The sequence below is a fragment of the Gymnodraco acuticeps genome, unplaced genomic scaffold, assembly GCF_902827175.1.
Source record: "Gymnodraco acuticeps unplaced genomic scaffold, fGymAcu1.1, whole genome shotgun sequence".
Lineage (NCBI taxonomy): Eukaryota > Metazoa > Chordata > Actinopteri > Perciformes > Bathydraconidae > Gymnodraco > Gymnodraco acuticeps.
Genome location: NW_022989977.1, coordinates 2565832 through 2592259, shown reverse-complemented (window position 1 = coordinate 2592259; position 26428 = coordinate 2565832). Strand labels below are relative to the sequence as shown.

Here is a 26428-nt window from a genome sequence, read left to right as displayed (position 1 = left end):
CACACGTTAGTCAGGTTTTCTGCAGATAAATCTGTGGGGATTCACACTGTTGCAACACTGCATCACATTTGGTTTGGGATGAAAGCAGATCAGCGGATAGCAGCGATCAAACACTCTTACTGTCGAGTTCTGCCCTCTGCTGGACACACACACACACACACACACACACACACACAAACACTTAAAACAATCTATACACAGAGATGAAAGGATAAGGCAGCAGATCCCATGAAAAGGAACACACAGACTGGTGATAAAATAAAGGATCTGCAATGTCTGCACAGATTTTTAAATCATTCCTCAAAGACAACTTTCATATCAGCATATCACATTAGAGCTGCAAGGGAAATCAATCTGTTTATTTTAATATCTTGAAGTTTGTCGGACAAAACAAGACATTTGAGGATATCACCTTAAAATGTGGAAAATTAATTCTGTATTTCTCCTTTTTTCTGGCATTTTGTAGACTAAAAGATTAAAACAATAGTTGGTAGTCAGTAAACATGCATATTTTATTCTGTAGTTAAAATAATAATGATTAAGTCTGCTAAACTGTGTTTAAGACATTCCTATTGATAACATGCTATGAATGTAAAAACAGACATTCAATCTGTTTTCAAGACACTTAAAATGATTCCAGTGAGAATTCTTACACTTATAAAAAGCTTAATTTATTACACAAGTCTATTAGAACAAAATAGCAAATTACACATTATACACAGGAAAGAACACATAAGTATTTATACATTTTAAGAGTGGTTTTTCTTTTCTTTTTTAAACAGACAAGGAACAAAATGAAACAAAATAAAAAAGGGTTACCTTTAAGTCTGTCGAACCCCGTTTTGTATTCTTGTAACAACTCATTTCATTATGCACTCATCTTTTCTCTCTATTCAACATATGTGTGCATCCTTCAACACGCTGTATTTGTTTTTAAAGAGTTGTCGCAAGAAAAGTGCCCAGTTTTCCTGATAATTCCAACCTGATCCGCGTTCTCACTGAGGAGTAAACCAACAAGTTCACTGTGAAAAACAGCAGAGGTACAGTGGTGTGGTGTGGAGAATTTCTGGGCCCAGAACTGATCATTTCAGAATAAATGCAAAAATGTTGTTCAGAAAAAGACGACATCAGCATCGATCTTTTTGATGTTGAAGCATCTTCGAGCTTCATAACCGTCAAACTGCTGGAAACAGTGCAGGCACCAAACGGCCGAGTGAGATGACAGAAGAAAACAACAGCAGCTCAGAAATAAATAAGTTCCAAACTGGTTTGGGTCGGTGGCAAAGAACCACCACAGAAGCCAGTAATGATGCAATTCCAAGAATCAACAGGGAAACTCAGGAACGCTGTAAGATGACTGTCGAGAAAATTAAATATCGATCCACGGTGGGCAGTGGTGGAGATAAAACAACAATTTGCCATTGAGGGCAAATACTGCTCTGTTTTGTCTGCAACATGAAGGCCGACGTGATATTTATACACACTAACCTTCAGAACATCTCCTCTCCCCTGCTCCGATACAAAGTGTGTGTTCTTGTGTGTGTTTGTGAATCTACACATTCAATCTGTCCCACATTTCTACCTCAGCATCCAACACGGACCTGTAACACACCTCATCCCACAATATCACGTACATTAACCCTCTTATTAAAACATATACCAACACAGCTATAAGAAAAGTTTGAGAGTGTGTGTGTGAGTTAGCTTTCTGTGAGTTGTGTGTGTGCCAACCAATGGTGTTACTAGTGGTATTTAGTGTGAATGTGTGCCAAACTGGTTTTATACAGATGTGCCTTTCAAACCATTTGTCAAGTAAGAGCAGCTTTGTTTAAAACTGTACCTACATGTTAGCGCTACAACAAAAATGTTTAGACCCTGTCCCATTAAAGTCTATAAACACCTCTTTGCCAGTCTCTGAAGCATAGTTTGTATGTACAGTACTGCTATGACAACATGAGTAAATTATCTAATTTACGTAATTTAGGTCCCTCACACATTATTTTCTTAAAATAAGTGGGAAAAAAACATAATTTGAACGCAATTCATTTGAAATGTTACCATCAATTAATCTGCCAGTTGTTCCATCAATTGTTTTGTCCATAAAATACACAAAGAAAATGCCCTTTGAAGAGTTGTCGAGGTAAGAAAGCCAAAACTAAAGATATTAAGTTTACAACGAGGTAAGAAATAAGGGTTGAAGAGAAAGATGCCTACAATTGTAAACCCAATATCTGTCTTTTTTCCCCTGCTTGTTTTAAACAGATGCAAATTACAACTTTGTTAATTTAGTAAGAACTTAAATAACATCATTAAATTGTACCGTTGATCTACCCCAAATTCCTGCTTATTACTAAATATAATACTTTTTTAAAAATATATAATTATTAGCTTAGTGGTGCATTTATAAAACAGTCTCATGGGACAAAATAAAACCACAGAATAAAAATAGTGTGATAGATTGTTAAACTGCATGTCCACCAAATACTGCAACACCAAGACTCCAATCTGACTGAAAATACTTCTTTATATATCTTTTTATTCTTAACTTTCAAGTTATAAACCTCAAGGGTTGGAAATGTGACTGTAATGGAAAAATGCAAATGCGGAATTTCAGTGCTTTTGTACGTGATAAATGTTCGGAGCAGATATGTGATGGAAGAACAAGAGAAAAGAGAAAATGGTGCTGTTTGCTCTGAACATACAAATTGTTCAAGACCTTCAGGGGGCATGAGGCCACTATAGTGTTGCCATGGTAATGTACCGTTATAAAAATGGTACCTGTCTTTTAATCACCGCCGCGCTGTAAGATTTTTGAGAGTGGATTGTGGGGTTCATAATAAGGCAGGCAATCAGAAAAAAAGGAACCACATGATCTGCAAATCCATTCCCGTCCCTGCAGAGTGAAATCAATCGGTGGATGTATAAGAGCCGGTAACCAATCTGCAGCGTATTATGGAGAGCTATACTGCTTTAAAAACACACTAACCAAGAAGTCCAGTTACAAAGAATATTTTCAATAAATCCTTAATAACGTAAAAGGAGATTCTGGATATGCAACAACAAAATTATAATAATCCCTGCGATATTAGATGTTTCCAGTTTGAGATTTGAAATGTACTTTTGGTGATGAACTGTAAACATTGTAAATGAAGTGTGGGTCTACAATAAGGCACTTCTCAGCAAGCTTCCTTCAACCCAGAGCCTTTTTAGATGCACATTGGGGAAAATAAATAAACATTTTGTACACGGCAGACATGTATTCTCAAATAGGAGCTTAATGTAGCATCAGAAAAAGGCTTCAATAAAGGCGACTGGGTCCTCAGCTGCTGAGTGAACACATGAATGAATACTTCAGGTGTCAGGGTGGTAGAGAAATACTTTGAGCTGTGGACGTGATGCTTCAAAATCTTTATCTTGGTGTTAAACGAGCTATACGGTAACTGTTAGTCATCTCAAACAGCCCAAGACACTTTGTTACTTCTCCTTGCACTCGCAGGCGGAGGTGTGCGGCTGGTTGGAGCTGTGGCATGGTTTCCACAGCAACGGGGCGCTGAAAATGCCGATGATGCCCAGGTTGAGGACGAGGCTGGCCACCAGCACCCCGATGGTCCCCAGGAAGGAGGGCCCGGCTCCGTGGGCCAGGAGCCACGTCCGCCGCGACGCCATGTCCGCCATCACACCCTCCATCTGGAAGTGGGTCCCCACCACTGCGCTGATGTGGAACAGCTGGTGGCTGTGGCCTGTGTGAGGGGGAAGACAAGGTCAATCTTGTGAAAATGTATCCATATACTGTAGGCCTATATTTATAATAATACATTGTATTTATCAAGCACTTCATCAGGTGCTCAAAGACGCTTTACAGAGGCAAAAAAATAAGATGATCAATAAAACCACATTTACCACAAGGACACGGCACCAATCACACATTCAAAGCTAGTCTAAAAGGTGAGTTTTGGTCAGTGGTTTGAAGGTGGGGAGGTTAGCGATGGAGAGTGCTCCGTCCCCCCAGGTTCAGTGCTTGGTTCGAGTGGGGACAGACAGGAGGTCGGCTTCTGATGAGCGAAGGCTGAGGGAAGGAGGGGGTTTTTGAAAGGTATTCGTTGACGGACGGGGAACCAGTGCAGATTTTAAAGAACATTGATATTAAGCAAGCAGTCATGCCAACATGAATTACCCTGTAATCTGTGAGTTTCATATTTTAACTGTATTATGTAATATTGTATTGACCTGTACTTAAATCATGTTTTATAATTGTTTGTGTGATAGAGATTATGCAATGATTTTAGTGTTTGTTGTTTGTTATGTACCGACCTAAGGACTGCAGATGGAAATGAGCTATTCGCTAAAAGCTGGCATAATTCATCTCTTCTCTTTTCTGAGATTCATGTATTTGTATGCATGGTCCTTGTTGAAATAAATACATAATATAAAGGACGGGTGATGTGGTATCGGAGCGGTGTGGGTGAGGAGGCGGGCGGGCGGCAGAGCTCTGGATGTTTTGGAGTATATATTCTCGGGTGATGCTTTTTTGAATATGCGCGCTCACCTTCAGGAAGCATGTATAGTAAGCCAAGGATGCAAACTAACAGAAGCGTTCCATCCTTTGTCCAACGCTGAATTCAGCTGCTCAATTTTTGAACTTTTTAAACTCGCCCGAGATGTCCTTTATCTGTCTCACAAATGATGTTTCCTTATCATATTTTATGATGCTCATGTTTTCATGTTATTTTAGGCTACATTTGATTTTCTTTTGTGGTCTCCCTTCAAAGAAAGTTCCCCTTGGAGCAAAGAATGTTTTATTAATCCATTCAGTCCAACATTTTCTGCTCTTCTCCGTCTTCAAATGATTTCAAACTGCACCTCTTTCTGTGTTTGCTGTAAGATGCACAAAGCAAGATATTCAAAAGATGTCACCTTGTCAGGGGCATTTTTTTAAATATCTCCTGACATTTTATGGCTTAATAGTTTGTTTTCTATAAAGAATTATGGCTGTCTTTGAACCAATATAACCCAGTGGAATTATCTGTATTTATCTCAGCAAGAGCTGCAACATTTAGTCAATATCACACAGTGTCTCTTCTGATAATTGATTCATCATTTTTGTTATTTCAAACTAAAATGCCAAGCATTACCGGTTTCCAAATGTGATGCTTTTCTTTGCCCTTTATAATAGTACAATGCATCTCAAATCAAACAAGTTATTATTATTATACTTCCCCTGACTGTGCTCACATCCTTAAGTATGATACATTATAACAGTTTATACAATGCAACCGTAGGGAGATGCTGTACTATAGTCAGATCACCACAACATTAAGATATCACTTGCGGATCAAACCATTAATAATTTAATATTCTGATAAAGACTATATTTGATGCATCATCAATTCATTCGTTGATTGAATTATTCATGGGAGGCTTTGTTAATCGGTGCGTTATTTTGAAGAGCAACTTGTTATGTAAGGGATAATGTGCAGCAAGGCGGTCCTTATGGGTAAAAGAACACCCAACAGGCAGATCAGGAGCCCGACGCCAAGCGGGATCTCACATTATCCCGCTTATTACAAGGCCACATTCTCAACAAAGTAACGACATGACTCCCAATATTAATTGAAATGCTTTTATAGATTTAGAAAATGTTTTTATTGATTTCAAAAATAGTATTATTTTTCATTCATTTCATTTCAAACCTTTATTTAACGAGATTGGTCCCTTGAGATCATAGATCTCTTTTTCAAGGGAGACCTGCAGCATATAGGTTTCACATGAAACATAAAACAATAAAGGACATCATATTTACATAGTTATAGACATTTTCAATTGCCCATAGTATCAACGAGCATTTCATTTAGCCTCAGTTTCAATTCTTGCTGAAGATTGTCCCAAGCAAGTGGAGCTGCGCACATAAAAGCTGTCTTACCTAAGACAGTCCTTGCTCTTGGCACATCTAACAATACTACATCATTGATTTAAAATGAAATACATCCGCCAAGAAAAAATAGTCCGTTGTTACCGTTTGAACTACGTAGCAATGGCAGGAACTGCTTCAATAGCGTTTTTGCGGAGCTTTTTGATTACAGATATGAAAACATTGTTGCTTGCTTTAAAAGTAGCACAATTCATTATGTCAAACCTTGGAAAGTATAGATACCCCTGCCCTGATGCCAAAGTAACTGGCAACTGAATATGTTTTGCCGTTTGATGTCTATGTCTGGCAGGCCCGGTTCTACGGGGGAGCATAAGGGTGCATTGCACCCTCAGTTGAGTCGTTATACACCCTCATTTGAAAAATGAAAAGTGAAAAAAATGAAAAGTGAAAAAAATAAAATATTACATATATAATAATAATAATAGTAATAATAAGAATAATAATAAGAAGAATTTAGTTGAAATAAAATAAATTGGAATTGTGGTTAAATAACATTGCTGCATTTATTTGGTCAATTTAAACGGTAAGTAACGTTATTATGTCAGGTGCGTGTGACCAGTGCCGCTGCGCGTTCGTCATCTGCAAGGTTCTTACAAAGCTATCAGTGTCAGTGATGGACATCAGAAAATGGTTAAAACAACCAGCCCTAATCACCAGCAGTAACACTGCATCTACTGCAGGTAATAACAGTTCAGATCATGGGGACATTACGTTACCCGCGGCCACTGTCGTGGACAATAACGCCCGACTCGCCGGCTTTGCCCGCCTCGCCCACAGAGGCGGAGCAGCCACAGCCGTCTTTGTTGCCCCAAACACCGTCACCCCTCAGCGGCACGCAAGTGCCAGAGGACCTCGGCAAAACAGAGCCTGCCCAGGTATATTTAAAAAAAGTGCCCAACTCGCCTGTAGGCTACTCATTTTGCAGCTCATGGTTTCAAAACAGAGATTGGCTGGAATATTCATGTACAAATTATGCCATCTTCTGCTATGCATGTAGACATTTCGGTTCAAGTAAGTCAGATGCCTTCACCACAACAACTGGCGCCATGCTCTTATAGGCTACGTGATAAGGGACTGGGAAGGCATGAATCAAGCAAAGAGCACATAGATCCATAGATCTCTTCATTTTGCTCTCAAAGTGCACCAGATTGATGCTTTTAACTTCAATATTTAAAACAAATTCTTCCCAGGGGAGCATGCCCCCGGACCCCCCTAGAGGAGATGAGGACCCCCTAGAGGGTGTTAGGTCCACTCCCCACATATAAAAATAGCACTTTACACTGCACCCTCTCTAATCTCAGATGCACCCCGAGTCATTTTGTTCTGGAACCGGGCCTGATGTCTGGTAAAACGGACCGCAACTCCGTGTTGAGGGTTTCTGCCCCGTTACTTCTCCGCTGTTTTCTTTTCCCTCTTGTCTTTTTCTTTTCTTGACTGGGGACTCATCAGCCACTAACCATTCATCCAAATTACTGTGCTCTCCAAATATATTAATATTAAAATCCTCCATGTTGCTCTCAGACGGGGTAGACAACGGGAAACTAAAAGACAACCAAACAGTTTGAAAACTGTTTTCGGCCAAACTGTATACAGTTAAATCGACCGGACTTCTTTCTGCAGATGTGAGCATCCTTAACAACGGTCAATAAGTCCTTGACAGCAGTCTGTACTACTGGATTAACAACGTGTCACGTGTTCTGAATTGACCAATCAGAATTGAGTATTCAACCAAGCCATGTAATAAAAAGGTTTAAAGGAACACAGAAGGACACTGATACACAAAGAGGACAGTGATGTTTTAGTAGAAGCCTGCTATAAAACCTTTAGTGAGATGGCTAATTACGAAACTAAGATTCTAAAGTGTTGTTCCAATTACCTAAATTCATTAAGTGCCTTATTTGATGTTAGACGTGACTGTGTTTTAACTTCTATTTCCAAGGACAGAAGCAAACCAAGCCGTTGTTCTGTTGCACAACCAGTATCTGAAACACAGCAGCTCTGCCTTTATCCTGAAGTGTGTGAACCACAGGAATAGAAGATTTTTAAGATAACAACCTTTTTATGAGCAAAGAAACAGAAAGAAAAGTTAGTTTACACTCTGTCAAATAAAGGTCTGTTTGATGCAGAGGCTTTGTTGTGTCTGTAGTGTCCAGCAGTAAGCAGGGAGAACAGAAAAAAGCAAACGGCACATTTAAAAATGTAAGGATGCCAGCTTTTTCTACTCTAAATGCTAGCTATTCTCAACCTTTCAGTTCTTAAAGTGTACTCAACCACAGTTAAACAGTAGAAACTGGGGATACAGCGCCTTAATCCGCCGTGGAACTGAGGATTGAATATAAGGTCTCCCTCCTCACCCACCAGTGTATCCATGGAACTGCCCCCCCCCCCTACCTCAAGGAACTCCTCACCCCTCATACTTCCTTGCGGACCTCTCGCTCCAGCAAAACCAACCTCCTCAAACCCCCCAGGACCAAGCTCCGTACTATGGGGGACCGGGCTTTCTGCTCGGCTGCTCCCAGACTGTGGAATGCTCTCCCCGAGCACATGAGAGCACCATAGACCGTGGAGGCTTTTAAAAAAGGCCTCAAACCCCATCTGTTCAATAGAGCCCTTTCCTAGACCTTTTATCTTATTTATTACTACACTTTTATTTATTTATTTATTTTTGTTTGTTTTTTTACTGCTTTTTATTCATTCTACCGTGTTGTGTACCGTTTAAAAAATGTTCCATGCTAAATGCGTGATCTGAACTCAGATATGAAGTACGTTATAAATTAAACCCATTATTATTATTATTATCATTATTAAATAAACCTTTATCATTATCCTCAACCAGGGCATCACAATGTTGAAGTGCTTATCAGTATATGCTGTGCAGAGCCAGCTACAGCCCACAACAACATCATGGAGGACATACCAAAGTAGTCGAAGCGCCCGGGGGCCAACCTCTCCGGGAAGTGGGAGGTAAACAGGAAACAGGTAAGGAAGGCAAAGACGAGGTGGTAACAGTGACTGGACAGGGCCTCGCTCGGGAGGCAGTTACCCCCGCAGCACAGAAGGATCTACACGCAGAAAAACACACAGGTTTAATAGTAAGATATTTAGAAAAACACTTAAACAACAACATATTTATTTAAAAGTCTTACAATAGAAATCAAGAAGATAAAATACTGTTTAAAAAGTGTCAGGGTGGGCATTAATGGTTGCAGCATTTAACAGTGATTAGGAATTATAATTAATTGCAGCATTGCTCAAAGTATTACAGCATGGCACTAATCCGCTCCCAGCGCCTGCATAATGACACATTCATAAAACTACGCATTCTGTGCTAGTGTGCACACAGTTTATCCACACTGTTATAATATGCGAGTGAGAGCAGACCCAAAGACACTCACCCTGTAAAACAGAGGAACAGTGTCAAATATAAAAGGAAGGACAAACGCTCCCGTCCTCAGGACTTTACTCCTCTGGGGGAACTGCAGCTCCAGGAACCTGTGAGACACAGAGAGGACATTTATATTTATACGTAGCAAAAGGGACACACACATGGAGAAATACAAGATAAAACATACCAACTACCCTGTGGTGACCCCACAGAGAAATCTATGATGTTATAAGCTTCAAGTACACTATTTAAGATAAAGAGCTACCAAGTCAAAAATGATTTAATTTGTTTTCCAGTGAATAGTTTAAGTGTCACATGACAGTGTTAATGCTGTTTTAGTGGAGTTTCAATCGTGACAACCACATTCTGAGAGAAACACTAAAACCTTTCAGATATTACGAAGTCACATTTATATAGCTCTAAGCATATTATTCCTTCTTACAAACTACTATTTACTTGATCGTAAACAAACTCCTGAAAGCAAGATTCTCACAAATCCAAGGCCTTGACATTGAAAAATGTATTTGACATATGTGCAGCGAGCTCTTACCTGGAATAGCAGGACAGACTGGTGCACAGCACCGTGTTTCCAATGGCGATGGGGGCGAAGTGTTGATGGAGCCAGGTGTTCACCCAGCCGTCTGGCATGACATAATGCCCGTAGCTTATGGCACACCCTGAACACAAACACAGGATATTGGAAAAAGTTAAAATAGAGGAACTGAAGTTGGACCGTGAGGTTTTTGTATAAAGTTTAGTTTCCTACCTCTTCTGCAAAATCTTTTTACTTTAAAAATCACGTCATTCTAGGTACTTTTGTTTTTCTCTTTAACAGAAATGCATTGAAATAATTACACTTGGCATTTTAAACATTTCAAACCACAGCTTGTAGATGTGTTTTCTGGTGTCAGAGATGATCACATAAGAAAGGCTGCAGTCTGCTACAGTGTGATCTCTGATTCAACCACTGGAGGTCGCCATGGTGGGAATATTTCAAGATCTAAACATTTTTGAATTTCGAGCAAGGATTTGCCCACCTGAAGCCTTTTCAGTGTACTAAACCATTTCAAAACGTGTAGCTTCTACTGTAAAGTCTCCCTAACCCTGTAGGGAGAAACCCAGAGAAAACCCATAAGGACTTTTGAACATTTGGAACTGGGCCAATCTGGGCACTAAGAGGCTTTGTGATTAAGAATCAGTATGGGAACAAAGCACTGTAAAAGGGAAGGGGCAAAGCCTGAGTTTCTGAATGTTTGACTGCAGGTCTTTCAGTGCTGGGATCATAAAGACACCATAAAGATATTTACACTATTGTATATTCCTTCGTAAGAGAAATGCACATACTGAACATATACATCGACAGTAAATACAGGAGTTTCACCCACAAGACACACACAAAAACCTGTCATGCATGTTCAAACTGACAGTGACAGCAGGTGCAGCAAGAAAACATATTTAAATAACCAATGCAAAAATATTTGAATTCTTACAAGGCTTCTGCACTGTGTCAGGGAAATAATATCCATCAGATAATTGATTGTGAGGCATATGCTGCCTGGGACGCATAAAAATGTAAATAGAATGTCATTTGCAGGGTAAGTCATAAATTATAGTTCCCTTTAAGATGCCTAGTCAGCATTCTTGAAATTCAATTATTGCTACAAACGGTACCACACCAGGTTTCATGTAGAGGTTATTTCACCCTTCTTTTCTCAACGTCCATAAGATATGTGTGGCTCGATGGACCAGTAATATTCCTGTTCACTGTAGTTGTTGAATGTTTAATGTTCATGACTGAGGAAGAGCATCAAGCCTAAGAAAATATGCACCAAAGCTTCCATTTTCAGGATTTCCCGATGTGTCTGAGTCTTACCCAGACTGTAGAGGCTGATGGCTCCGTAGTCGAAGAAGTAGCAGATGTGGCGGGACTCTGGGGACATGGTGCTGAAAGTGTGAGCACAGCTGGAGGTGAAGGGGTAGATGCAGATGAGCAGCATGTACACCAGCAGCGGCCAGGTGTAGCTGTCCGTCAGGAAGTTCATGGTGGAGCAGAGCGCAAAGAAACGCCACAGGAAGTACCTGAAAACACCAGTTTGTCTTATTTATGCATGACAATAAGCTCAAAACTGTCCCTCACTTTTCAGAGCTGTTATTCTTGGATTTATCCATCATCCTGATCTCAGTCTCCTGTTTGTTTCGATTCAGACTCGTTATATTTTGAGGAACTTTTTCCCACCTATCTAAAGTTCTTTAGGGTACATTTTAGCCACCTGCTTATTTTCCCTGCAGCACTATGAAGGATTTGAGGGATTACATCACAGATACTCCTCATACTTCTACTGATCCTTACAAACTCTTCCATGTTTTCTCAGCTGTAGATAAGATAAGTCTTGAATACAACTCGTCACAACCTGGTTTATGAAAAAATCATTCCATATCTATTGTTTGAGCAAATGTGGTTTTATGTCACATTCAATTTGATTAAGCAGACGCTTTTCATCCAAAGCCACTAACAATAAATGCAATCAACGGTGAGGATACAATTTCAGAACAGCAAGAATCTTGCAAGTAGACCAGCTTTAAATAACCCAAAACGTGTACAAGATACCGAAAGACATTTTATGTATGGCTTTTTAAGATATAAATGACCTAAGTGCAAAGTAAGTAAAGGTATTACTTTTGTATATGTTTTTTTTTCAAGTGGTAAACGTACTGATACTTTGGACCAGGTTGAATACAGTAGTGAATGTTGATCTTGTGGTCATTGTCTAATGTTAGCCGTTTGATGGAGCAAGGCAAATCTTTAAAAAAAAAAAACACAGATGTCCCTGTAGTTGCACTCACCATGTTGGCAGGAAGTGGGTCCAGATGTTGACTGTCTCGTTGTTCATCTGGAAGCTGCTGAGGACGCAGTCCAGCGCTGAGCTGTGGGGGTGGCGGTATCCAGAGATGATGCTTTCCTCCCTGAACACCTGAGGAACACACACACACACACACACTCCTGGTGAGCAATCACACTGCGAGTCAGCTGTGCAGAGGAACTCCTCAACGTTTCCTCAGGTTGTTTTCAGTGTTTACTGAGGAGCTTCAGTGCAGAGGTTCCTATAGTTTCTATTTGTAGCCTCGGGTTGCACAAGATTTTGATGAATAGTTGTAAGAAATGACAAAACATCTTACAAGAAACTTAGTGAAAATCTAGAGAAAACCTCCAAAACATATATTTGTGTGCAAAAGGTCTTGTTGGAAGATAAACAAATATGACAACAATATTAATATTCTCCCAACAAAAGGCTATCTGTTGCCAATCTCTTCATAGTAGAGAATTTCAGAAACATTTAAACTATGCCTTGCAATAACCTTAATGATAATAATACTAAATAATTCATTTTTCAAGACATTGTGTTTCAAACATGAATGTGGTACATTACGATAAGATCTACTTTAGCATACGCTGTGGGTGTTTCTCAATGTCGAGTATGCTTGCTTGGTAGCACATGTCTTCCGAGTCACTTGCTTCAGAAGCGAGGCAAGAATACTTCCTGGCATTCGGAAAACGAAGAGTGGAACAGGCGAGCAAGTGTGCGTCATATGAGAGGCCCCCCCCTTCCATTTTCCGCCACAGATTTGGGGAAATTGGTCCGTGCGCAAAGCATTGTGGGGATTTTAAGACCGCGGAGTCTACACATGTGCAGCCTCGACATTTATCCAAACGAAGTACGCCGGGCTCGGTAGAATTCCAAGTATGCTGGACATTGGAACAGTACTTCGGCGCCACTCGATGACTCGGTATGCTTGAAATAGTGGCTATGGAGCAGCTTTAATTGCCATTGAGAAACACCCTGTATCAGTGGCGGTTCTAGAACATTTTACATGGGGGGCAAAGGGGAGGCAAGAGGTCATGCCAGGGTGGCATAGGAGGGCGGACAGTACGTGGTATTTTATACTGTATATAACCTATTTATTGTTAATTCATGCCCTAACACAAGTGTTCTTAATGCACAAGAGAAACAAGGTGTTCAGACAAACAATCGGGTGCCCTTTGAGTCCCCCAAGCTTACCTCAACCATTTTAAATGAAAGGAAACTACAAAATGTATTTTAAAGCAATGAATTAATGGAACAGGTTGTTTTGCATTACAATGTAAAATTAAATATATATTTTGTTTTAAAAAAAATTGGTTGTCTTAGACAGACATATTTGCATGTCCTCACTAAGCATTATTACATATTAATTTAATATTAAACAAATCAAAATGGCCAATTATCCCAAAATGTTGCTGCTAATATAATCATATGCTTGTCAACTTTAACTGATCAAAAATCTATTCTGAAAAAATACTTGAATTATCTATGAAATTGCAATATTGTCCCTCAGTTTGTTTCAACCCTGTCACGCCATACCATTTACCCTCCTATTAAAATAATGGATCAGTCCGTGTGTGATCTGCATGTGAGGGAATTACATCACAAAAGTGTCAGTTTCTTCTCTTACCTATATTTCAGTTTTTGTATTTTCAGATTAAGATTGACAAGCTCAACATTTCAACTCTGTTATATGAATTAATAATAGTAAATAATTGTTTATTACAAAATTAAACAATAGTTTTGCAAAATATTACAATTTTGTAATGTCCTTGACTTCCATGTGGTGCCATATCTTAGCTAAACAAGGTCTCATGCCTACTTTTTGTCAAAAATTCAACCCTGTTACATTTTTTCAAGGAAATTCCTAGTAATTATTTATATTTTGTGCCTGAGGTGGGAACATGTAAGTAGTCCACTACCAGATGTTATGACCGAACATTTTGGTTTCATTTTTCAAAGATATAAAGACCCAAAAGGCACCCGATTCAGAGAATACTCAGAATTCTGCATACTGTAAGTACTTAATTATAATTAAGTACACAAATGACATCACCCATCTCTTCAGAGAGCTACAGGTGACCTGTGCAGCAACACATTTCAATACATATTTGTCAATACTAAGAGCTGCTAGATTGAGCTGCTGTAATGGAATATGTAAGGAGAATAAGAACATACCATGTGGTCCAGCTGGAGTTTCATCTGCCTCCTGATCCCTGCCTCTGTCCCTCTTTCTGACACTTCATCTTTATTCCTCACATATATTTCTTCTTCTTCACTAATGTCTTCATCTCCTCCTCTTCCTCCTGCTCTGACCCTCCTGGTCTCTTCATCTCTCTTTTCTTTTTCCTCTTTCTGTTCGTCCTGATCACTTCTCATATGTCTTTTTGTTGTTGTTGAATCACTCCTATACTCTGGCCTGCAAGAGTCTACTTGTGAAAAGCACTAGTACAAATGCTTACAACTTTACACGTTAGGGCCATGTAGCCTAGCTAATATGTAGCATATCATAAATATAACATCAGAAATCCATGGATCCAGTTTTTACGGTAAAGGATGTATCCTGGTTTCATTGATCTGGCCTCATGGCTGTGATGTGTAGTTTACGTGGATTTAATAGTAGGCTACCACATAGTTTAGCAAAGTGATCCATCTCCCAGCTAACGCTGTCTGCGTAGTATTTTGTAACGTAACGCCCCAAACAGCGCCCGTCTGTTAAACGCTATCGATTCAAACTAAAGCGTTTTATTAATATTTAGTTTCAAGCTCTCGTCCTTAGTAAAAACAAAACTAGTGGAAAGGGAAATGCTCCCAGGGGAAGCTGATTCATAGGTGCTGGGACAGCTCGCTCCCTCTCTGCAGCGGTGTGAGCCGCGGTCTGTGTGAACGCCGCTCCGCAGTTTAATGCAGGGCCGTAGCTGCATTTTTAACAGGCCTAAAATGATATTTAAAATGATTCAATTTTAACTAATGTAATGCTTGTTTTGTTGCTTGAGAAGCTTGTGGAAATAGTGTAGGTTTGTTTTAGTACAGTTTTAGGGAAACAAAAGTTAGGGGGGCAGCTGGGGGGGCAAGGCTCTACCGTGGGGGGGCAGCTGCCCCCCCCCCCCCGTAGATCCGCCCCTGCCCTGTATATCACAAGTCTGGCCCCTTAAGAATTGTTCAAAATTCAATATTTGTGTTCCTAATTTATCACTGACTGACACAACAAATATGTTGTTACACCTATCTTGATATGACTTTCCTTCTGCTGTCAGCAATGGTGCTTTTAGTCTAACTTGCTCTGGAACTCATTTTACACAGCAGCACCAATTTCATGAGCACGAGCAGCAGTGAGACACAGAAATAATGTAATAGAAACATGATTAACAGCGCAAACTCAAGGACACATATTTCAGCCCTTGACGCTGAGACTGTTGCCTGGATATTGTGATGTAAAACCACGACAGCATTGACTGCTTATCAGATCCAGTCTGGTGGACGCCTGCCAACGCAGATGCTTGAACTGCAGGGCTCGGCCTCCTCAAGGACGGGATCTCCGCCACAAGCAGCTGGCACAAATCTTTCCTGCCAAGGCGTGGATGTTTGATTTCATGTGTGTACATTGATTATGGCTTTTAGGAACAGCAAATTGTTTTGTTTATGGTATATAACTACTGGGAGGTAAGCTGTTTGTAGTTTCAGAGAAAGAAAGGAAGAAGGCGATGATGTTTGCGAATCCTTCCTGTCAAAAAGATTATCAGGATGTGACATTTTTTAAGCGTCTTTTAATTAAGACACTTGCAACGGTATCAGGGGTGCACATTTAATTGAATCAATTAAAAATGCCATATGGGCATCAGAGGATGCATGATATACATCTTAAAAGGCAAAATAAACCAAAACACACATGCATTTCCAACCCAGTCTCACAAAAAAACGTGTTGGTCCACAACGTAGGACGTAGTATTTCTACAAAAACGCCTCTGAAATTGTAAAATCCCTACGTTTTTTTTCACCATTCATTCCAATGGCTGGCGTCTATGTCACGTGATCTTCAAATTTCTCCCTGCAGAAAAAAAACAACATGGCCGAACTTCGTTTTATTCTCGGTGTAAAATGCCTATTTTAAAGTTAGTTTGGTCATTAAAATGCGTTTTGATGTCATTTGATGAGTTGTTATTTCAGATGATGTGTGCAGTGGATGCACATGATTTTTAGTTTGCTAGTTATTACGAAGATTACTTCAGGAAATTGTGTCTATACAACGTTTTCATTGTTACCAAGGTGGTTGCTAGGGATGCTGCTATCGATATTGTTTCTGTTATGTTGTGTAACTGTTTAATGGTGTTATCTTTATTGCTACCCCCTTCCCCGTCAATGTATAGTGTTGGTCCACAGCGCAAACATATTAGTTAAACAAAATACGCATTTAAAATTGTGGCATAGATACGTTATTTTCCCCTGTGCAATTCTTCATTTACTCAACAATAACACATAATTATCCTTGTGTTTATTTATTTGTTTGATTAATAAACACAAGTTGGAGTCCGTCAGGACCATGGATGTATGGTCAGGACCGAGGGTCGGAGCAGCTCATTTGCTTTACAGAATATTACACCCCGTGATAGTCCTCAAACTCTGTGATTGGAGAGTGTGCCGAGCGTCGAACAGCACTTGAAATGGGATGGAACCACGGCAGAATGTCCAAAACTGGATTTGAACGGGTCCACCCCGTCCCCAGAACTACACATGCTGGCTATTGTGTTTCGCAACAAGTTCTATGGCACGTCTATACTGGGAGTTGTAGTTTTAAAAGACGTTTTCATATTTCCCATAATAAGAAGTTGCCAGTATTAAACTGTGTACATCCCTGGAGGTTTAGGGGATGGGAAACACTCAAATGTAAAATATATAATTAATAAATGGGTGAAAATTGCTTGTGCCCATAATGGGTAGCATTACCCACATGCCAGCTAAGGTCAGAAGAGCTTTATTTAACAGCTGGTCTTATGTCTGTGACCCCTCCTGTTGTTCATTGATAAGCATGAAACATGCACTTGTCAAGGTTCAGAGGCACATTTTGCAAATATGGCAGTAGCCATCGATCATCTTCAGATAAGATATACTTTATTGATCCCAAGTTGGAAACATTTGCGTTACATCAGCATGTGTAACAGTTGTAAATATGCAGTGGTGTTTATTTGTAAATCATTTAGTATAATCACACAAATTCTGTGTTTTATATTTAATAATTCTGTGTTCTTTATTTATTGAATGTTCAATACCTGACAAGGCCGGAGATGAAAAACTTTGGTCGCAGGTTCCTCAACAGTGCATTACAAGACATCTATCAATATGTGTGTACCTCCACCATTAAACGGTCGTATTCTGCACATTTCTTATACTATCTACATACATCTTATAAGAGTATAAATTATGTATAATATCAGTTAAAATAAGTGCTTCAACATAGTTAACATTGCTGAAGGTATACACAAAGTTTTTCATTCATTGCATAACTACACCGTTTGTGAATATGATATGTCAATAAACCTTAGAAAATCTTGAAATCTTGAAAGGGATGTGCAAAATAGTCATTATATACAGTCTTTAATTAACTATTAGTAGAGAATAACGAGTAATGAATATACTTTATAGGGATCCTATTAATATCTAATAATAAAAATAATGAAATTCAATAGCATGCTTTAACCACTAGGTGTCCCTTTATATCAGCTGTGCACCTTTATGGTGTAAATACAGCCTATCTACCAATTGGATCAAATATAAAAGTCAGCCGAATTAGTGTTGATACTGCAAGGAGACGTATTGTGTAAAAAGAAATGTAAGATGTTATTTAATTGCTTATATATTTATGATCCATGTCACGTTTTCAGTGTTGGCGGCAGTTCCTCATGTTTGTCTAGAAGTCTTCTCATCAGGGCTCTATAAATAGAGAACTACGGCAGATATGTAATATTTAATGCAGCCGAACCGTGTATTACAATGCCGTTATGTGATGACTTTCAAAGAGAAAAGCAAGAACACTCGGAATAAAGTGTTTTCGGTCTGTTTCCAGTATTTGTGTATGTGAGATGTGAGACTGGAATTGCACAGGGGAAAATAACGTATCTATGCCACAATTTTAGATGCGGATTTTATTAAACTAATACGTTTGCGCTGTGGACCAACACTATACATTGACGGGGAAGGGGGTAGCAATAAAGATAACACCATTAAACAGTTACACAACATAACAGAAATAATATCGATAGCAGCATCCCTAGCAACCACCTTGGTAACAATGAAAACGTTGTATCGACACAATTTCCTGAAGTAATCTTCGTAATAACTAGCAAACTAAAGATCATGTACATCCACTGCACACATAATCTGAAATAACAACTCATATTTCTCGCATCAAATGACATCAAAACGCATTTTAATGGCCAAACTAACTTTAAAATAGGCATTTTACACCGAGAATAAAACGAAGTTCGGCCATGTTGTTTTTTTCTGCAGGGAGAAATGTGAAGATCACGTGACATAGACGCCAGCCATTGGAATGAATGGTGAAAAAAAACGTAAGGATTTTACAATTTCAGAGACGTTTTTGTAGAAATACTACGTCCTACGTTGTGGACCAACGTAGTTATTACACGTTTTTTTTATGAGACTGGGTTGGCATTTCCAAACATTTGGTCTACCTATGTTGCAATTATTGCAAATGTATATTCTCTTTGATTTACACACGGCATCTATTGCACGTCTGTCCGTCCTGGGAGAGGGATCCCTCCTCTGTTGCTCTCCCTGAGGTTTCTCCCATGTTCCCCTTTAAACTGTGGGTTTTCTCCGGAAGTGTTTCCTTGTACGATGTGAGGGTCTAAGGACAGAGGGTGTCGTATTGTCATACAGATATTCTGTACAAACTGTGAAGTCCACTGAGACAAATGTAACATTTGTGATATTGGGCTGTATAAATAAACGTTGATTGATTGATTGAACACTTTTCCGAGGTAAGTATTATTGCGCTGCTGAGGAGTCGCTGCCTACAAATTGAAAAAAGGCACCATTATCATTTGTGATTTTTCAATGAATTATAATTATTCAAAACTAATTCCCTTCAATATCTTGAATCATTTTGTAATTGCAATATCATTACACATATTAATAATAAAACAAGATATTTATTCCAAATCGTTCAACCCTAAATGGTTTTTAATCATAACATGAAACACACCTTTCTGAAATACTACAATTACTCTCAATGGAGCAGCACTACCTTGTGTGACTTAATACCTAACCTGTTGATAATCAGTGATTGTGGGCTACTTCCTAAACTGAGAATAACTTCGGAATATGAGGTTTTATCAGCAGCGTAAAGCAAACTGAACCAAGACCCCCGTAAATGTTGTTGAGTTCCCCCTCCTCACCTTGGGGATCTGGTGGATGTCGAAGAGCTGGGGGAGCTTGATGCTGAGCATGTCTTTGGGCAGTCTGATGGCCCCCCTCCCTCTCTGACAGACCTCTCTGAGCCTGGCGCGTCCCCCCTGACAGAGGACGACCCAAACGGGGTAGTCGAACACCGGGATCATGGCCCCTGGTCCTGGACTGTCAGGCTCCCATTGCAGGCAGCGGCCCCAGCCCTGGATCCAGCTGCCCCCCCCGCCAGCACCGACCCCCCGCCACACCGGGAACACTGCAGGGACACACACAAAACACACACAATGAGACACCAACAGAACAGAAATAAACTTCAGGATCCATTTTAAGATTCTTATTGTCACTTTTAAACCTTTACATTTTCAGGCTTGTGCCTACTTTAGAGATGTACTGCAGTGTGTCCCCATGTCCCTGAGGCCTACAGATCAGGGTTTGATGGTCGTTCGTTGCTCCAGAGCAGTGTGTAAGACTTTCTTGTTGTCTTACATTATCATTTTTTTAATGATAATTAATTAAAAGGTGGAGTCTGTGTTTTCAATCTAGTTCATTTCTTTTTTTATTAAGAAGATTTTCCCTCATGGTTTGCTGGCTGTTCATTCTGTGTATGCTGAAAAAAATACATGCCGAGTCATATCTCTGTAAATAGGAATAGGCTTTACGAAATGTCTTACGTTTCAAAGGGTCCGTTTGAGGATTTCAAATTGTTTAGATTTTTTCTAAAGGCTTTCAAATTTGGATTGAAGCAGAATTCATCATTATATCCAAAACCTTACAATTGACAACATATTTATATATTTTTTCAATAAAATGTTACTTAAATGAAGACTGAATAATCTTATAGCATGTATTTATCAATGGCTTTGAGAGAAAAGACGAACAGAGACAAAACAACACTGATCAACGGCCTTCAGACTTTTCCATCATTGTTAAAAATAAAATGAGTCACTGACAGAAAACCTCGGAACATTTTGTTTTAGGTTCATTTTTGCAACGATAGTCACACGGCAAATGTTATATAAGCATTGATAAGTTAATATGACAAGAGTGAGAGTGGTGTGTGTTGACTGGAGAGACACTGAGGACAATCTCTTATTGTGTCTGAGCGTCAGACATACCAACACATCAGTTTGAAGAATGCCTGACATTGTCACACTGCAACGGCCTTTGACTGAAGGCAAGCCTAACGACACGTTCGTAAAGAGAGGATATTATATAGTGCAGTCATTTTTAAAGATGTAAATCAATTAGGTGCGAAGAGGATGTACTTAGGAGAATGTGTTATCATGAAGAAAAACGCAGCGTTATGTAATTCAGAAATAGTTTGGCTACCAGATCGCAATTTTAAAAGGTAGGGTAGGTGAGAATGGAGCAACCAGCTCGAGTGCGCTATAATTTGAAAATACGCAACCGAAAAAAATCTGCCCCTTCCTTCAGACTTCCTTACAGAGCCCCTCCTCCAACGCGCACATGACCAATGAGGGCACGAGATACGTTTGTGCACAGATGGAAGGCTGACAGGCAGTTAGGCCATCCAGTTATTTTAGCCGGGCCGGCTCAGATGATTGGTCGTGCTTTTTACAGCGCTACGGCTTCCACAGATGAAATATTTGTATATTTATGTTATTTTCTGCGGGACCTGATATAGGCTCCTGTCATCACAGCTCACACTTTGAGGGGCTCCTCTCCTGCAGAGGGGGGGGGTAACACGAGATGGCCTCTGCTCACTCCAGCCCAGCTGCAGGCCCCGGCCTGTTCACTGTGACAAAGTGAGCTTTGTGCAGGCTGAAGCGTTGGCAGTACAGGGGCCAAAGGATGACTGTTACACACGGCACTGGATGGAAATGAGGCTGCTCACACTCTCACACACAGAGTCCTGCCATGGAGACAAAATATTCTGAACACTGACATGCGTGCACGCTGGTACAGATCCTGCATTCATCACGGCTGGATATCATCTGAGCAGATTACAAAATAAACTGAACACTGACATGCGTGCACGCTGGTACAGATCCTGCATTCATCACGGCTGGATATCATCTGAGCAGATTACAAAATAAACTGAACACTGACATGCGTGCACGCTGGTACAGATCCTGCATTCATCACACACACACCATGTATACATCACTTCAGGGGACATTACATTGACTTACATGCATTTCCTGGAGACTTATCCTAACCTTAACCAACACATGCCTAACCCTTAACCAAGTCTTCACCCTAAAATTAATGATTCCCCTCATGGGGACCTCCAATTTGTCCCCATAAGGGAAGCCAGTCCCCACACGTGACTGTGTAGACAGATGTAGGTCCCCACAAGTATAGTAATTCTAGGATGGACACACACACACACACACGCACGCCACTGGGTTCACTGCAGCGTGAGAAACTCATTTGAATTCAGATCAGGTGGCACCAATGATTTGAATAGCAGCTTCAAGATCTGGATTATTTTTGCAAACTTGGATTTGAATGGTAACATTAATGCATGCATGCAAAAGCTATCTAGATTGGAAGATAACTGGCCATGAGAGATACAAGATGAAATGTACGATCAGAATGCAGCTTTTAGAAGCAAAACAACTCCACAGTAATTGTGATTCGGGACAGTTGACACAATGTTTGTGGGCATGAGGCAAACAACTCTTGAGCATTGACATAAAGAGACACTTGTGCACGTAGCCTTTCAGACCTTGGTGACTCAGGAAGTACGTGACCTGACATGCTGTCCAACAAGCATAAAAAGCAACAGCATTTAGTGAGAGTTTCAAGCTTAAGACTACAAGAGGAACTTCAGCACGACATGTGGCTCATTCAATAAAGCACAAGAAAGTAAGACCGAAAGTGAGTGTTTTTTTGTATAGCTCTGAAATGAGAAGTCTACAAAATGAGCAGATAAATACTCTGTTATGAAAACTGAACTTGCATTACGGCTTGACTCACCAAAATCACACACTATGTGGTGAAATAAACACATTTGACTTCAGCTCTTTAGGAATTACGAAACCAGAGATATTTCAATGTTGAGGTGAAGCATCATTCAAGCGTGCCACGACCAAAAACACTCCTCTTCACCACCTCCTGCTTTCTGAGGTCATGCTGCTCATTTGATGTAACAACCGAGTCAGCCACCAAGTTCAACTTCACATGATATAAAACACATTGCTGAGTTAGATAAAACCTCATCATGCAGACCTTTAAGACAGGGTTGAACATCTGACGCTGAAAACCTGTTTTCCCTATTTAGATCCTCTCTAACTTGGCCAGGGCATGGGCTTTTTGTTAAAGTGCTTGATGAAATCTTGCAAGTATCCTCCCACAAAACGATAACATCAGCCTTAAGAAGTTAACTGTGGTTTCATGGACATATTGAGAAAATACATGTGGCTCCTTCTGTCCAGTACATCTAAGAAAGTCATGTCAAAGTGAAACTATGGGTGTTTAGAACTTGTAGATGTTCTGTTTTGATATTAGACATTTTTGGCTCTTGAAATGTATTCAGACCTCTCCTCTATCCCTGAGGTAAACATCCCAAACTTATATTGTCCATCTGCTTAACATGCTCTGCTTCACACTTATTTTATTTCACAAATACTTTGTTTTGGCTAAGCACAATGCAGAGAAAAGTACTAAAATAGTGATATTTCTGTCATGTTGGCTCCAAAGTATTGGATTCAAACAATGAATAAGAGGTGTAGGTAGGTGTCTAAATCCACATCATAACTGTGCAGAAACTTCTTCTCTAACTGAGCAAAAATGCAATTAAAGCATTTTCTAAACTATTTCTTTAAATCTGAAGGTCAGCACTTCAAACTCAGTCATTTTATTTCCAACCTAAGTTTCTGAAGTAGAATGAAACGCACATCGAATCAAAAGACTTCTTCCCTGACTCACGATGCACTTATAACATTGTCGATGAACATTTAAAAAAACAAAAACTGATGCAGGATAATCAGATGATCCGTTTGTCATTCCATAAATACTTATTCCTTTACAAAAACATGGCGCCTATGGTACCCACAATGCAACATGACAGCTGACAGTTTAGTTGGAGATTCTGGTGTTATGCTAGTTGTGGCTAACAGAGGAACAGCGAGCTTCAAAAGTCTGGGAAACACACAAAAAAATTGTAACTCCATGCCGGGAGATTCTTTATATTTCAATATGAGTCAATTTATCAGACTTTACAATTGCAGTAGTGCTCTCCATTTATTACTTTTTACATTTTCAGTGTGTGCAAAGTGCCACTACTTTGTTTACTCAGCAAACACGAGGAATACAAGTCTTTTGTGACAAGCCAGGTGTTATCTCTGACTGCTCATAAGCAAACAGTGAGCAGTGACACCTCTGCCTTCACCTCCAGGCTGCCGTTGGTACCTGCACATCCTGTGGCAACTCTGATATGACCCCAACAGCTCCTTCCCTTTTTTGTTCTTCTAGACAACCACATTTCTTTCCCACTCACTCGTGATGTCGTCACATGACCTTTCTCAATGGACTTCTTTATTGGCCAGAGGCTGACAATACGAAGGCTATTGCAAGAGAGCATGTTGCCCACACAGACAGACACACACGAGCCTTGTACACCATGTTCTCGTTCTGCGGCATACGCCATGGAGTACATACACTGTCCCGCTAAAACACGCTCAGAACAAAAAACAACCGCACGTAGGCTACTGTTAATAAATGACTTTCCACTGATCATTAATGCATTTATGTCAATGAAAGACTAATTGTGACATGTTGTGATTATTTATAAATGGTTAATTTACAACGTTCTAAACTGGGATCAAACTGATTATTTTTCCCAGAATTCTTTTCGGCAACCACCCACAGGATGCCTGATCGTGCTCCACAAAGGAAAAAGAACAGAAAGTCAGATTTGTATTGATTTGATTGTTTGTTTAAGCAGATGTGTACACATGCATGTGCATGCATGCATGTATGTATACACACTTGTCATGTTGAGTTGATCAAACAAGTGATTCTATGGCATTTTTCCTTAAAATGAAATAAGTCAAACAGTTGAGTAATTAATATAACTTTCTGTATATCGATTAATCATTTTAGCTGAGGAGGATCTGCTGCTTAACCCTGTTCTACATCGGTGAAAAGTGAAGATCTTTAGGTTTTAGACAAACAAAATGAGCTATTTGAAGAGTTCATCTTTGGTATTCACAACTTTGACAATTATTCGAATAAAATCATCACTAAAAAAAACAATCCAGCTTTAATTTCCCCTATTATCACAAAACACTTCTTCCCTGACACAGTGTTACTTTGAGGTTACTTTTAGTATTTGACAACTCGTGGGGTAACCCAACACACAGGAACTTATGCTAAACCTCAGACTGTTTTTTATAACTTCCCTCTTCTGGCTTTTAGCCTGAAGTCATGCTGAAATATTTTTTCAAGAAGGTGTTTTACTTGGTCACCACACCCTTCCTGGGAAAAGTCTGAATTACACATTAAAGGAATGTACTACGCAACGTCATGTAACATTATGTTCTCACATCACATGGATAACTGCTGGAACAGAGTTAACTGTCACTCTCATTGCAACATCAAACCTGTTAACTTCTGAAAAAGCATCTTATGTTTTCATTGTTAAAACATCTTGGAACTGTTAAAGAAAAAAACATTTCTCAATACTAGTTAACAGTCAAAGTCATCAGCATACTCGGGATCGCATGTGACTGTGTCCCATAAAAAGGAACACAATGTTAAATAGAAACCGCTTCAAGTCAATGCTAATTAAATATGAGGTGTGTGTGTGTGTGTGTGTGTTGACATGAGCACATGTTGTAACCTATACCCTGTCTCATTGCTCTACTGCAGTACCGGAACCCTGAATCATGTGCAACAAGAATGTCCAGTTCCAACTGTAAAAAGGTGGTTAGCTGCAGTGAAAGAAAAACAGCAACATTAAATAGATAATACTGCAACTAATGATTATTTTCATTGCTTTGAACTTCCTCAAATAAATAAAATAAGAGATATAACCGGTCAGAAAAGTGTAAACAATATCAATTTCCTAGAATCTTCAAATGTCCAGCCAACAGTCCAAAAATAATAATTGTACATTTAAGAAGTGCTTAAAATCATAGAAAAGTTGGAAATCCTCACATTTGAGAAGCTAAAAGGAGGTCGTTTTTTTACATTAGAGCATGACAAATGACTGTTTATTCATTTATTGATCGTCAAAATGGTAGATCATATTGGTCAATGATCAACAAATAAAGTAGGCTGCAACTCTAGAAGGTGGCACACCAGTGAATATAAAACTACAATACACATTCCCTTACTCGTGGCTTGTGTGAGATGTAAATAGGGAAAGAGGAGTTCAAGTCCATGTGGAATTTGCTTTTCCAAAACATCTCCAATTAATTGAAAGAAAAAAACAGAACATGTCTTAGTTGCTCCTGGACACATCTCCAGAGCACACCTTCAGGAAACACTGCATTCACATGAAGCAAATTCTCAGAGTCTCAACCTTCAACCCTGTGCATGTTTTCTTTTTTCATTTCCTCTCCCACTCATTAAACATTCATTTCCTTGATCACACAGGTTTGGTGTTGCAACAGCGAGAAGTCAAAAAGCCCTACTGGAGGCAGACAAACTTTGCCTCAACAAAGGGAAAGTGAACAGCGAGGAAACACATTTCTTAGCGTTTTTGTCACACAAATACTTTGTTCGACTTACCGCGACCCTCGGGCATGCGGAGGTTAAAGTATGCCTCCACGCGTGGCTGTGTTAAAATAGTTTAAAAGCTACTGGCGTGTTTGAGAGCCTCTGCAGGGCGTCTTCTTTCCTCTGTGAGTCTCTCGG

The 26428-nt window shown here is 39.7% G+C and overlaps 1 protein-coding gene across 1 annotated transcript; it reads right to left on the bottom strand.

The window, feature by feature from the left end:
• Positions 1–493: 493 nt before the first annotated feature.
• paqr6 (progestin and adipoQ receptor family member VI) lies at positions 494–26428 on the bottom strand. The gene is made up of 8 exons (XM_034211404.1): positions 26303–26428; positions 19591–19856; positions 12159–12286; positions 11188–11393; positions 9865–9991; positions 9325–9421; positions 8847–8991; positions 494–3740 (listed from the first exon to the last, which is right to left on the bottom strand). The coding sequence occupies exons 1-8, from the start codon at positions 26316–26318 to the stop codon at positions 3475–3477; spliced, it is 1251 nt and encodes a 416-aa protein (XP_034067295.1). The 5' UTR covers positions 26319–26428; the 3' UTR covers positions 494–3474.

What these genes read in the sequence shown, in the direction of transcription:
- paqr6 (XM_034211404.1), bottom strand. An exon ending in ACATCCACCAGATCCCCAAG is followed by an intron (nt 12,287 to 19,590) that starts GTGAGGAGGGGG and finishes TGTGTTCCTCAG; the next exon opens with GTGTTCAGGGAGGAAAGCAT. An exon ending in CTGTTCCTCTGTTTTACAGG is followed by an intron (nt 8,992 to 9,324) that starts GTGAGTGTCTTT and finishes TTCTGCGTGTAG; the next exon opens with ATCCTTCTGTGCTGCGGGGG.